Source organism: Daucus carota, chromosome 3 (assembly GCF_001625215.2).
Source record: "Daucus carota subsp. sativus chromosome 3, DH1 v3.0, whole genome shotgun sequence".
Classification (NCBI taxonomy): domain Eukaryota; kingdom Viridiplantae; phylum Streptophyta; class Magnoliopsida; order Apiales; family Apiaceae; genus Daucus; species Daucus carota.
This window is the reverse complement of record NC_030383.2, coordinates 42,884,409-42,898,627: the sequence shown is the minus strand read 5'-3', so window position 1 is coordinate 42,898,627 and position 14,219 is coordinate 42,884,409. Positions and strand designations below refer to the sequence as shown.

The 14,219-nt window shown below is 35.0% G+C and overlaps 1 protein-coding gene across 1 annotated transcript; it reads left to right on the top strand.

The window, feature by feature from the left end:
• Nucleotides 1–1,287: 1,287 nt before the first annotated feature.
• LOC108212502 (uncharacterized) lies at nt 1,288–8,970 on the top strand. The gene is made up of 5 exons (XM_017384225.2): nt 1,288–1,404; nt 1,502–1,783; nt 7,222–7,366; nt 7,563–7,692; nt 8,310–8,970. The coding sequence occupies exons 1-5, from the start codon at nt 1,288–1,290 to the stop codon at nt 8,893–8,895; spliced, it is 1,260 nt and encodes a 419-aa protein (XP_017239714.2). The 3' UTR covers nt 8,896–8,970.
• The last annotated feature ends 5,249 nt before the right edge of the window (nt 8,971–14,219 follow it).

Here is a 14,219-nt window from a genome sequence, read left to right as displayed (position 1 = left end):
TAGCAATGTACAGAAGAAATAATGCCAAGAATTCATAAAGAAGATGATCAATCATTGGCAATCTACCGAGGCAAGTGCTTGGACCACATGCAGTTCTCATATCTGGTAGGTCCAAATTGGGGAAACGTAAAAAATGATCGTTTCTTTTCTCTTATTTCTGAAAAGTATTGATCAATACAGGAGGGACAAAGCCCTATTCATTTTTTAAATATTTCTGACATGACAATTTTCTACTCCTGGCCAATTATTGCAGGCTTTAAGCGGACTATAATTTTATGGATGTACTAAGGCAGAAAGATTAGAATTTTAAATTTACAAACACAAATGATAACATTAGAACATAGTGCCTGCCTGGCAACGGTGCAGAAATACTTCTTTTCTAAATAAGTCGACTTCTGTTTTTCTTAATCAGTTTGTGTAAAAAAGTAAAAGCATTTTTTAGAAGTTACAAATATTAACTTTTCTCTCGGTACTTCTACTTCTTTCCCAAACACTTTAATTACTTATAAGTTTTAATTTACTTCTAACTTGTACTTCACTTTTTTACTTAATTAAGAAGCACTAATTTTAAACTCACCTAAACAGCTCCATAGTTTTCACGATCATCATATTGCACAACTACTACAACCATACTATCTGTAACTAAATAAAATTAAATCAGGTAAAACCAAATAAAAAAGAAACAATTTTTTATATCAACCAAAAAAAAAACTCCATTGAATAACTGTACAAAATTTAATTTTACTCGTGCTGGTAGCTTTATAGTATCTGTAAATTAATTTTAATTTCAATTTGAAGTTACTTTTTTGAAGTTACTTACATTTATGTTAATTAATTTTTTTTATAATTTATTATCCTTGTAGTTCCCTCGGTACAAATTCATCAATGATTTTGAACTCTTCTCATGTGTCTTATTTCCAATAAACTGAATTATAAAAGCCTTGCTCAAATTTGCAAATGAGGACATGGAATTTGTTGGTAACCTACCATACTAGTGTTATGCCATCCCACTCAAAGTCTGAGTAAAGACAAAACATTTAATGGCCTCCGTGACTGGTTGCAGCAACAATACATTCATAAATGTCAAAACATGATTTGCGCACAAGATCACTCGTATCATTATAAAATTTGTTAGTGGTTAGCTTGAACTTCCTTACAATTCTTATTACCATTATTTCCTCCGCGAATGATGGGACTGGATTGTCAGGGTCGTCATTTGAAGGGAGCAAGTGAATTTTGTTCATACATAAGCCTCCAGGGCCTCGAGTTTTTGCACATGGTCTATAAATGACGGGTCTCATTCCTAACAATCCTGATGTTCATACCTTCCATCACGCCGCATCTTATGCATTTTCAGTTGAGAAATTAGTTCTTTGTGGGATCAAATATTGTCCATATAACTTCGTGCACTTCCTTATTTTCCCCTAATCGACGTATCTCGTGGATCGAGGCTTCCCTAGGTCTAGTTGTTCTGAATTTGAATGTTGTACTATCATGGCAGGGCATCAGCTTCAATATTTGTCTCATTAACGGACTCATTGTCGGTGGACCATTTGTAATACCTCCTTTCATTTTGTCTTATTTTACGTTCTTCCTGCTTTTTGAGTCCACGACCAACGATATACAGGGGACCACTGACTCTGGTTTTCCCTCGAGGATTAGGTCGGTTGAGTCCATTTCGTTTAGCAACATGGGGTCCAGAATTTCATCCTTGATTAAAAAGAGGATGAGCTATGAAAATGATGAAGTAATGAAGTCGGTGGGGGTGTTTGCTATCACAGAGGTAATAATGTTATGTAGCGGCAGTATTCACTGAGTCGAGGGTCAACGGGACTAAGGTCTGGAGTCCGAGATGCCACTGCTGGGCACAAGATGTTGAGTTTCATGGATGGATTCAACGATTACGATCATATCTTGATGCACAAAAATGATGTTCTTAATTAAGCTCTCATTCATATATCATTGATTTGGGGATATTCTTCTATCTAGTCATCGCATTTAGCCTAAAACATGCGCGAGCCACTTATTAGCGCCTAGTGAACAAGTTATTTAAACATTTGATTGGGAAGATCATGAAGATCTATGTTGATGAAATTAGTAAAAAGTTTGAACAAATCTAATAATTTCAAGATTTAATAGTAACTTTTAAAATCCTGAGCACTCATAGGATGATATTGTTGATTTCAGACAAATGTGTCTTTGGATGTAGATCAAGAAAGTTTTTGGGGCTAATGATTTCAAAATGAGGAATTGGGCCCATCTCAATAAGATAAAATCTATCTTCCTATTGGAACCATCCAAGTCAATAGAGAATTTCCAAAAATTGATAGGAAGGATTGCAGCATCGGGACATTTCATCTCCATGTCGGAAGATAATTAATTGATTGTCTTTCTTCAAACCATAAAAAAAAGTCAAGGATTTTGAATGAACAGAGAAGAGCCAAGTCTCAGTCCACACAACATAAATAGTTATAATCTAAACTTTTGATTGATTCATAACATGTAGAATATACTAGACCACCGGCAATAGACTCTCTATCGTGAACCATAGTTTCACTTGCTTTTGCTAGCAAGTAAAACCAATACACAAAACTTCTCAACGTCTTCGGAAAATCGATGGGACTTGGAAAATGTTACATAGGGTATAGAAACAACCAGCACAAATGATATGCTGAGTAACAACACGAGAAATCTCAGTCTCATTAACAATACTGTAATTACATACTTATCAGAATGTTTCTAATATCTCTCCAAGATTGTTGGGAATAATCGTAACAATAGACCTATTTATATTCCATCATATAATTGTAATTTTAAAAAATTCAAACCAATAAAGAAACGAATCACAGAAGCTGTATATAACTATAATTTGTTTAGCAAAGAAAGTAAAAAAGAAAGAGAAATTTTTATATTTGATGCTTTAAATAAAATAACAACTGATTCACTAACTTTTGTAACATTTTCGACTAATCCTGAAAAGCTATTACCTCTCAAAATCCGATCAAGATCAACAATAGTTGAACATCATTAGCCTGAAAATTTATATATATATATATATATATATATATATATATATATATATATTGTATGTATACATAAACATAGGTAAAAATGAGAATTGATGTGTAAGAAGGATACTCAAATTATTTTTTGGATTTTTTTTGCGTTTAAAGAGTTGTATATAACTATATATGTCTAAAAATTGATCAGAAAACCTCCAAAATTGACCATACTGAAACGCACTCCACACAATCAAAGCACCCTCAACTTATTATATATTATTTTATTCGGAATTTTGAATATAATTGATCAATACTTATTTCTCTATAAACTTCAATAAAAAAATCTGTTAGATCCATATTCGGATTACCGATTTTAAACGAGAAACCTACAAAATTTAGGCTCTAGATACAATCGATTTTCCAATACATATTTAGCAGTAAGCTATTTTATACCCACTTTTATATCTATATATTTTCCATATTATTTTTCGTTATGTCAATTTGGTTCGCACAATCAATTTAGCGTAGAGAAAATCCGGCCTCTTGAACTAATTAGAATTATGTTGTAACTAGTAGCTGTGTAACATATGTATTGATTTGCTGCAGAGAAAGAGAAACAAAATTGTCTGAATACTCTCTAGCTAGTCTTAAAACTTTCTTGTAGATGCTAAACGGAGGTCAGGGACGCAAGATATACGGTAGTTGAAAGTTAACTACTTATGTATAGGAAATCATGTTCTGTGTCTTGATTAGATGTTGATGGTTCACACTTTATTGTTGACACTGTATGGGGTCAAGACGATCCTTCAGCGATTACACATGTGAGGAAGGTATAATATAATGCCAGGATTCATAAAGAACATGCAATTATAAAAAATATAGTAGGTCCATAACGGGGAACGGAGAAAATGAATTCATTTTCTCTCTTATCTTTGAGAAGTACAGTTCAAGGCAGGGGGCGGGCAAACTGGCAAAGTCCTATTTTTTACTGTTGGACAATTAAATTCCATGTTTTATAGCGCGACCTAAAATATTTAAAGATGCAGTTGCAGCAATCTAGGGCAGGCGCTGAAAATATTAACTAAAAATTAATAACTATAATAGTTAATAAAATTCTACTAGATATGTACTATACAAAAGTCAGAATATTAAAATTTTAACATATTATAATAAATCTTTTTATTATAATTAAATCATATTTTTCAAATTCTAATTAATATATATATATATATATATATATATATATCTCTTTTCGTGCCAATTTTTAATAGGTTTAACTATTAACTAACTTATTCAACATAATTAATAAAAAGTTATTTAACACATTCAATAAAAATATATCAACCCAAACATATTTATTGATTATTAGAAAACTATTTTAATTAAAACACACATATTATTCCAACATAATTTTATCTTCGTAATAAAATTTAATATTAAAATATTTATAATAAAATAACAAATGTTATAAGTAATCAGTGCATGGCACCATTTGTAAACTAGTATGAATTATAATATAAATATACCTTAACACAAGACTAAATATTAATATTGTAATATTTATGCATAATCACATACTTTACATTATATTAAAATAATTTTTGATTTCCTATAGAGTTTTGCATAAAAATCAAAAAGTGACAATTTTAATTATTTCTATATTTTTACTACAACTTCAATTGATAAACTAATAATATCTTAATCATATCTAAAGCCGGATCCAAATTTGAATTTCATAAGATTTATTCGTGTGTCGTATACACTAAAAAAGGGACCAAAACTGACGTGCAAAAATGGTCGTTTAGGTCCACAAACGGTCGGTTTTAGAGGTAGAACCGACCAACATAGGTGGTTGATTTTAACCTGGTCGGTTTAGATACATTTGTCATGTTTAATGTGTAAAACGACCACCGAGGTGGTTGCTTTTAACAATTGCTGGTATCGGTCGGTTTTGTGGCATGTTGTATGGTAACCGTGATCGGTTATGGTATTTGTCGGTCAGGTTTCTGAGATGTGGAATGGTATTTACGGTCGGTTATGTTCTGTTTCGATCAGTTTTCTGGGTTTAGAAAAAATTAAAAGGCTTCTGTTTTTATTTATTGCCATTACCAGCTACTAATAATCAAGAAACCAACTAACCAACCAAATTAACTAAAATCAGAAGAACAATAACAATTACCATAAAAATCAATTTATATCATCGAATCCATTCCCGCAAACACACAATTATCTAACAACGGCAAACCAAACGCCTGTGGTAGTCAATAACCAAAATCCACTACACGCAATGCAATCATTCGAACCAATTATAACAATAATTATAACTGGTGATCTTCACAAATAAATTAGTTAAAGTAGTGATCTTCAAAAATCAATTAAAATAGATGACTGATATCAATACTCAAATAAAATAAAATTTATTAGAATTTCAAATTTTTAAGTTAATTACCTAGGCAATATGGATTATTGGGAATACACTATTAGAATTAGAATTAAATTGAAAGGTATGACTATTGGGAATTATCTTAAATTAAATGGGAGGGACTCATGAGATTGGATGAATGTATTAATAGAAGATTTTTCACTTGCTTAACTCTTGTGCTATAAATAGGACATTAGATTAAGCAGACTTAACATCAAAACATTCAACCAACATAATGGAAATCATATGCCACCATCACAAAAAAACAGTAACAATTGACAACATTATTTATGGATGTTTGAAATTCCGAACGAAATCTGGAGCGAAAGTGGTACGAGGACAGGGTCGTTATCATGTTCATGCATCTTGATCACTTTCTTGAGGAGGAAACGCTTGAGGCGGAAAGGGTGACAGCGATACGCAAACAGGAGTGGAGGAGTGGATGATCAGGCTGGCGGGGATGATGGCTGAGAAGTTGAAGAAAGAAGAAAGAAGAGGATAAAGACAAGGCTAGCCTTTATGGGCTTTGAAGTTGTTTTATTATGTTTTTAATGAATTTTATTTATAAATTTAATGAAATGATTATATGTATTGCCTGCAAATTCGACCAGTATATGTTCTCTTTTTTTTTTTTTTTTGCTAAATAGTATATGTTCTTTATAATCATGTTTACAAAATTGACTAAAAATCTAACACAAAACTAAATTAAAATCAAATTCAAAATGATATACATACACAAACATATATCTTATTTATCAAAAGAAGTTATTCAACATTTTCGTAGGAATTAACTTTGATAATGTTCGAACTAAGGAATTGTGTAAATTAATGAATAGGAAAACTAGTCATTTAAAAATATTAACACAGAAGGTAAATTCTTCATAACATCGAGAGGAGCATACGACTTTACTATAAAAAAACAAGATTTTTTGCGACTGAAAATAAATCTTTATTGATCTAAAATCGGTCACAAATGACCATATCTGCTCATGGATCATAATTATGGGTTAGTATTGATCAAGTATCGACTATTAAAATAGTGCCAATCATTATTAGATTCTGTATTCCTGTAGTTCCTCTTTTTCGATGAGAATGAGGATAGTTCAAAATTGCGTCAGTCAAACAAGATCATCTTTAGACACGTAAACGACCCAATTAATTTAATATATGTGGGAGCTTCTACGGTTTTTCTTTTTAAAAACTAGTAAGTTAATCAGGATTGATTTATGCACGGGCACAATTTGTTTAAAATTATCAAATATACTTATAATGTTTAAATTAAATATTATTTCTCGCTTCTAAACAACTTCTCACCTATAAGAATAGGTATTATTTAATTTAAGTCAAACAGTCCCTACATAAATGTTTCCGGTCTTGGATAAAAAGAATATAATTCTTAAACATTTTTAATAATCCAGGTTTTATAAATGAATTGTAAAACATAAGAAATATTTCAAGTTTACACATTTTAATAGTAATATTTTTTATTTAATATAATGAAAAGGCTTGTATAATATTATATATTTATGTGTTTATCAATTTGATCGAAGGAGTACTGCATTTACAGGAGAAATTAAAGGCAAGTAAGATTAGGATGATAGAAGGCAGTTTATTGTGGGCTTCATATATTATGGCTGTATCATGTTGTGGATGAAAAAGAGGCACGTAAAACGTTAAGTTAAATTGACTATCTGCATGTAACAGGTGCAAGACCGGCCACATATGAGAAGATTAATAGTATCTCTATATATAACTTGGAGTTGAAAGTGTAAAATACTAGTGTATATTAAGTGATAGTGCAGACTGCATCCAGAGGCTATGAAGAATTGTAATCCTTTGAAGGTGCGAAAGGGTGCATGGGGTTCCGATGAAGATGCCCTTCTCAGAAAATGCATCCATAAGTTTGGCGAAGGAAAATGGCACCTTGTTCCTCAGAGAGCAGGTATACCTCAGCTTGCTTAATTGGTTTACAATAATACAATAAGATGTCATATCTGTGACAATTGCACTTCTTATAATTAAGTTGGCATTTTAGTTTCCCAAATATATAAATGTCAACCAATCATGAACACTATATCCATCCAAGTAATATGATTTGCAGACTTATAGCATATGTAATAAGTTTTGGCCTATTGCAGGGCTGAACAGATGCAGAAAAAGTTGTAGACTGAGGTGGCTTAACTATCTCAGGCCAACTATAAAGAGAGGTGAATTTGGGGAAGATGAAGTGGATCTGATGATGAGGCTTCATAAGTTACTGGGAAACAGGCAAGCTCTCTCACTCCTACTGTCCTACAGCATGAAATTCAATTCAAAACGATTTAGAAATACCAACAAAATTAAATTAAAATTCATATCCTTTTTTGATGATATTGATGCTAGAGCTAGAGTTCTGAGCAGGATAGATTTAAAAATAATTATTTATGGCTTAAATAATTATTTTAGTAAGAGTGTGGTAAGTATATAGTTTAGATTGGTTGTGTAATCTTATATTATAAATGATTTATGACTTACTAAAAATATAATGTGAAAATAATAAAAAAATTTGATAAATTATTTATTTTAACGTTAAAATTAACTTTTATTAAAATATTATAAAAATAATAAGTTGATAAAAAATATATCATAATATTTTTTAGTTTTGAAATTGAAATATTTTTTAGAAGGCTCCTATTTTAAGTAAATGAAAGTACCACTATTTAATTTAGCTAAAAGAAGACGAAGTAATATCTATATATAGTGCAAAATTTAGACATTTGTTAAAAAAATCCTATTTCAAAACATAGTCTATTCTAATCCCTAATCCATGCCAATAACACCGGCCACCGAAAAAATATGAAACCTGGAACCACCAGCTAATCCCTAATCTATGTCATGGTATGTAGATGGTCACTAATTGCTGGAAGACTGCCGGGAAGGACAGCAAATGACGTTAAAAACTTCTGGAATACCAACGTTCAGAAAAAACTTGCTACCGCCCACTTCGGTGGCCATAAAGAGGTGGTGAAAGGGAAAGAGCTTATCAAGACAAAACAAAATAGCAGTGCCACTACTTGTACCGCTACCACTCATACAGTTGTTAAGCCTCTTCCCCGGACCTTATCCCAAGGCACAAGCGTACTCTACTATAGTCTCAATCCCCGAAAGCACATGTACTCTCCACCTGGGAAAATATTAAAAAATAGACTTAGCAGCAACGAGACACGGGCATTAGAAATTCCGGTGTCAGATCTAGATGGAAACGAGTGGTGGAGGAATTTGTTTGTGGAAATAGGGATAGATGATGAAGGCTCATTTGAGGGACTGCTAAAGACGTCCTCTAGTAATTTAGAGAATCTCGGTGACCAAAGATGTCCAATTCTGAAGACGAATGAATCGTTCGCCCCAGTAACCGAAGCCACCGGCTTACAAGAAGAAGATTGCCGGAGTTGGAGTGACATTTGGAATCTTCTCAACTTAGATTACATTTAATTAATAAGTTGCACTTAAGCATACATGTAAAAACCAGTCTAGTGTAAGCTGGCAAATGATTCTTAAATTTTACTCTTTCTCACTCCAGTCTCGTTTTACTTGGATGTTTAATTAAATTTCTTTTTATACTCTTATTGTTAAATCTAATTATTGGTAAATATTGTGAATTAAAACACGTTTAAAATAAAAATAATTCTAACCTAGGCTTATCTGATGTTTGGATGATCACCGCATGTATTAATGTATTAGTTCATATAAATTGTATTAAATCATGTTACATTACATTTTAGTTTCATTGCAAATCATAACACCTCCTTACTCATCGTGTAACAGTCCAAGTCGTTAACTATGTGTAGCTTGTTTTTGGTTAATTCTTGCTAAGATCATTTTTTAACATTTTAACGATGTTACATGTGTAGTACAAAACTTATTTGCTGACACAAATTTATTGTACTCTCTAATATTGAATTGAGACTTAGACATACTCGTTTATTCAGGGGTAGTGCTTATTGATGATTAAATGCTTCAGTTATAGATGACTTTCGAGATGTAAATGTTATTTTCAGAAATCACAAACAAAATATCAAGTACTCTTTGTCACTGGATGGCACATGTAAAGGAACGGCCAAGTACCTGTGCTAATATCAAGTATAAATTGTATTATAAATATATTTTTCTTGATGACTTGTCATTATCTTTGATTACTGGGTAATTACTTGACTTGAAAAAAATGAGTTTGTGAAGTTTCATAATGGTCATAACTCACTTATCCTGGGATGTGTTCGGATTTTAGACCGAGTAGGTGAAGAAACAGAGTTTATATATGGTAAAATTATAATAATAAAAGAAAACATAGAAATACGTCATAGACTTGAATGATAACGATTTCGTTTTCAAATAACAATGTCTTTAAAATCTATTCTAGTACAAGTTGGGAGCTATGAACCTATGTGAGTTGTCTATGTTGAAACTTGTGTGTTTTTTATTTGTTCTTGATTCAAATAAGAGCATGTTATTAATTTAAACATGCACATTCTATACTTGTGTTCACTATGCAGTGAGATTACAATGTGAGCTCGCGGTATCTAAATTTGTGCATATTTTGATGGTTATCGGCACTCGACGTGAACTATTACGATTGGGATCCTTTATATTTTCGTTGATTAGTTGTATTCATGTAGTTGCATTCCATACTTATTTTTATTATATCATTTATACTATATAATTGTCATTATATGAGTTGGATCGATTGTGGGATACATTTGCTATAAACTTTCACGAGACTTACTCGTCTATGAGGACTTACTTTGGGGTTTAAATGACTTATTACATATGACAAATAGACTCGTGATCACTTACGAAAGTTGTATATAATTCTTAGACATTAATTTTGATTTTTTAATATGTTGGAAAACATGTAAAACACTTAACACTGAATATAAAGATATTTGATGAAGTATATCTCTCTCCATCCCATCTCATTTTACGTAGATGTCTATTTAAATTTCTTTTTGGTATTTAATGCTCTTGATCATTTTCATTTTATTACGATCAAACTATGATAAATGAATGGTAAAAGTAATAACTTTTGGGTTCAATATTAGATAAACGGCTATATGAATGATCTCGCTATATATACATATATGTGTATATTTGTATGTGTTCAGGTTCTATGGATTCCACAAAATGTTGAAGTATTGGGATATATCCATAAAATTGGATAAAATATATTCTAATTATTATAATTTTAATTTTTTTTTTGTTCAACAATATTTGTAAACATTCGAAAACCCGCTAATTATGTTCTACAACATAATAGTGTTAATTATCAAAAGGCCGAATAATTATTTTTATAAATCCCATGATACAATATTCTGCAATATAGCTCATTTGTTAACTTTAAAAGATATTAATAATTAATTGATAATTACATTTAAAACTCATTACAAATGATAAATTATAAATAAATTTGGATGGTCAAATATATTATTTATAATTTAACTAAAAAAATTATTAGTGGTATCCAATTAAGAAATCGATATACAAACGGGATAAATGATTAATTAATGTCGCTAAATGCATGAATTAGTAATTTTTTTCTGAATTGCTCAAAACTCATAAATGGATAAACGCTATTTTTCTTAATATTGTTGATAGAGGAATTTGGTAATCAACAAAGATGAGGTTCATGGCCGGAATCAAGATCTGTGACGGTGGTTTCGGTCGCCGGAGTGCGGTGGTTGTGTGTTTTTAGGGGGTGGCTGAGATTAGGGTTTTGAGTTGGTCTCACGTGCTCTCAACTCATGATCCCCTAATGTGCCTACGTACCCCTATATTTATAGGGGATCAAGCCGTACGTAGTTCTGTTACCAAGACTCCTAGTTTGATCAGGACTAGGCCTCTTGGGGATAAGACCGACCCGGAGGTGGTGACTTATCTCTTAGACGTCCAACGCCTTCAGAGTCCTACTCCAGTTAGAATTAAGCCTTGAGGCCAACTACCTCAGACTCCTAGTCCAAGTACATCACGGATACGGCATCATCTCCACTACGAGAGATGACACTAACCGCTACTTTTCATAGCATGGAGGAGACGTCTGGTAGAGCCGTGACCAATTCCTTGAGGTGTAGGGCGCGCCCTTCCCCCTTAGTGAAGGTTCTCACTAAGAGGTAAGACAAGTAAGGAGCCAAGTTACACGATCGTCCCAGTCCCCCAATGAGGACTAACTCACCAGAATACAGGACCCGGACATATGATCGGCCTTCGTGTTACCCCTGAGGGCCTTCTACAACCATGATCACCCCAGGCCCCCGCACGAGGACAACCCGGCAGATAGCAGGACTGGGGATTATAGATCACGCCCGGACGTAACCCGGGAACTACCAGATGAGCCTGATAACTACCAGATGAGCTCTGGCACTAGTCTTCATATCCCTCGGAAGGGTCGTCATATCCCTCGGAAGGGTCGTCACTGAGACTCACTCATCCTCACACACAATGATTTTACCTGTGGGCGCGACCCCTGAGGGCGCGCCCTTTGTCTTCGCTGTCTTGTCCCATGAGTTGTTTGAACAATAGGTCAGTCTCGTCTTCCAATACCCGGAGGTCGCGCCCTTGGAGACACCCCGAGAAGGGCGCGCCCTTGTCTTCACCTTGTGCTCAATTTCCATCATAACAAGTACTCCCCAGATTTTATAGATATTGAAGATATTTATGAAATCTCTGCAGGTCCAACCTTCACCAACGTTCTTCAGTCCTGAATGCACGCCCAAGGGCGCGCCCTGTCAGCCGGGGCGACCTCTATCACCAAGAGAATTCAAATTGATTTATCCGTTGCAAATTAAATTCGCGGGACAGCTGGCACGAACCACTCCCCACTATAAATATCTTCCTTTCTTCTCCACTTCATCATTTTTGCACTCTCTCTCTTCCCGGCGACCTCAAGCTCTGAACGGCGTATACACCATTTTCCGGCGGCTTTCTCGCAGTTTTACTTCGACGAATCTATTCCTCTACCCTTAAGGTACATTTTCGTTGCTCTTTCGTCACTTCTCGCTTAGTATTTTGAACAATCCACGGTCGTGACTTTTCGGTTTCCACCATGTTCTTCATTTTCTTGTTACTCCGCGTATGTATATATCTGTATATATGTGTGTATATTGTTGTCTTGATCCATGAAACCCTAATTGGCAATTCACGAACTTGTTTGTGATAAACTTCCATCTGGAACACTTAGGATATAGACACAAGACTCCCCAGTGCACAGTTTGCCGAGCTTTCACCTTATTTAGTGAAGAAGGCGCGCCTTCCTTCTTGGGCGCGACATTTCACAACACTGGAACACTCTTATCTTAATGCCCTCTTTTTTTTAAGATGTCTACACAACACCTCAACACAATTCATATTTCAAGGACGCGCCCTTACCTCTTCCTTTTTCTTCTTTTCAGCTGGCTGTCGGGGGCGCGTCTCCTCCTTTCCACCCTTTTCGAGAATTCCCGGGTTGCTCCGGGATCTCTGTTTCACCATCCGAGCTATTTTCTCCTTCACCACCACGAAGCCCTCAAAGAGTTCCTCAGGAACTTCTAGACAAACTCAACAAACAATTCGCTGAGGGGACCTTTTCTTTGGACATGGACGCCTCACCCTCAACACCTCATGGCCATTCTTCTCCTCAACCCTTTGCAACCGCCAATCCCTGGGCGCGTCCGGACGACTATGACCCTGAGCTAGAGTCATGGTTTGACGATACTGAAGGCGCGCCCTCAAAATCTGACAAGGGAAAGAAGATCGTCACTGATAACTCCCCACGCTCCTCTCATGAGCTCCTTCATGATGTTGGCCGTGGGGAATCCTCTCAAAGCGAGGGCGCACCCGGAGAAGGCTCTGATGATTTTAACATTACTTCACCTGAGAGTTCTCCAGAAAGGTACGAGCACCCCAATATTGAATCCTGGGAGGAAGACCTCGAATGGGACACGATTCCAAATGCTGACACCCTTTCCCCCAAGACGGTGGAGAGCATGAAAAAGAAAGCCGATAAGATGTCATGTGTCAACCAAGACTCATACATTTCCTGGGACGAACTCGAGTGGATTCAAGACTACTATCACATGGAAGGGAAGTCTGTAGTCCCCAAAGAAGGGATGCGCCCTCACCGTTTTGATAGGGAGAACATTAGGATTCCGCGCATGGTGACAACCCTCAAGCATGTACCGTTGGGAGTGACCGCACCCTTACCCAAGTATTATGTCGACCTGTGTGAATGGTTTCAGGTCGCGCCCATTCAGCTATCACCCAACTCTTATATGCTGGCAGCGGGTCTGTACATCCTTTTCGATAAAGTTAGGCTAGGCGCGCCCTCAATGCGTGAGGTTAGCTATTTCTTCAGGCTTGCTCAGAGTCAGCCTGGGTATTTCTATCTGGTTGTTCAACGTGAACACAACAAAAAAGGCTTCTCTGATGGGAGAAACACCCGTATACGGAAGTGGAAAGACACCTTCTTTTATGTATACAACACTACCCGTGTTGTTACCCGGTTTAATCGTTCCCCAGGTACGTCATCACCTTGTTCTACCATCGTGAGCGCGCCACTCTTTTTTCTCGAAGGGCGCGCCCTTCTTACACCCTTTGTCCCTTAACACTTGTCCTTTTCTCATCTTCCCTTTAGTTTATCACGAGAAAGTTATCCTTACCAAGAAGGAAACAGCCCGCGTTAACAAAGTGCTTAACCTCCCAGCCTCGGAGAGGAACCTCCCCTCTGTGGTTACGGAGGCGAACCTGATAAAGGTCAAGCTTCTCCCTGAGGAAGTAGGAACAAAAGTCAA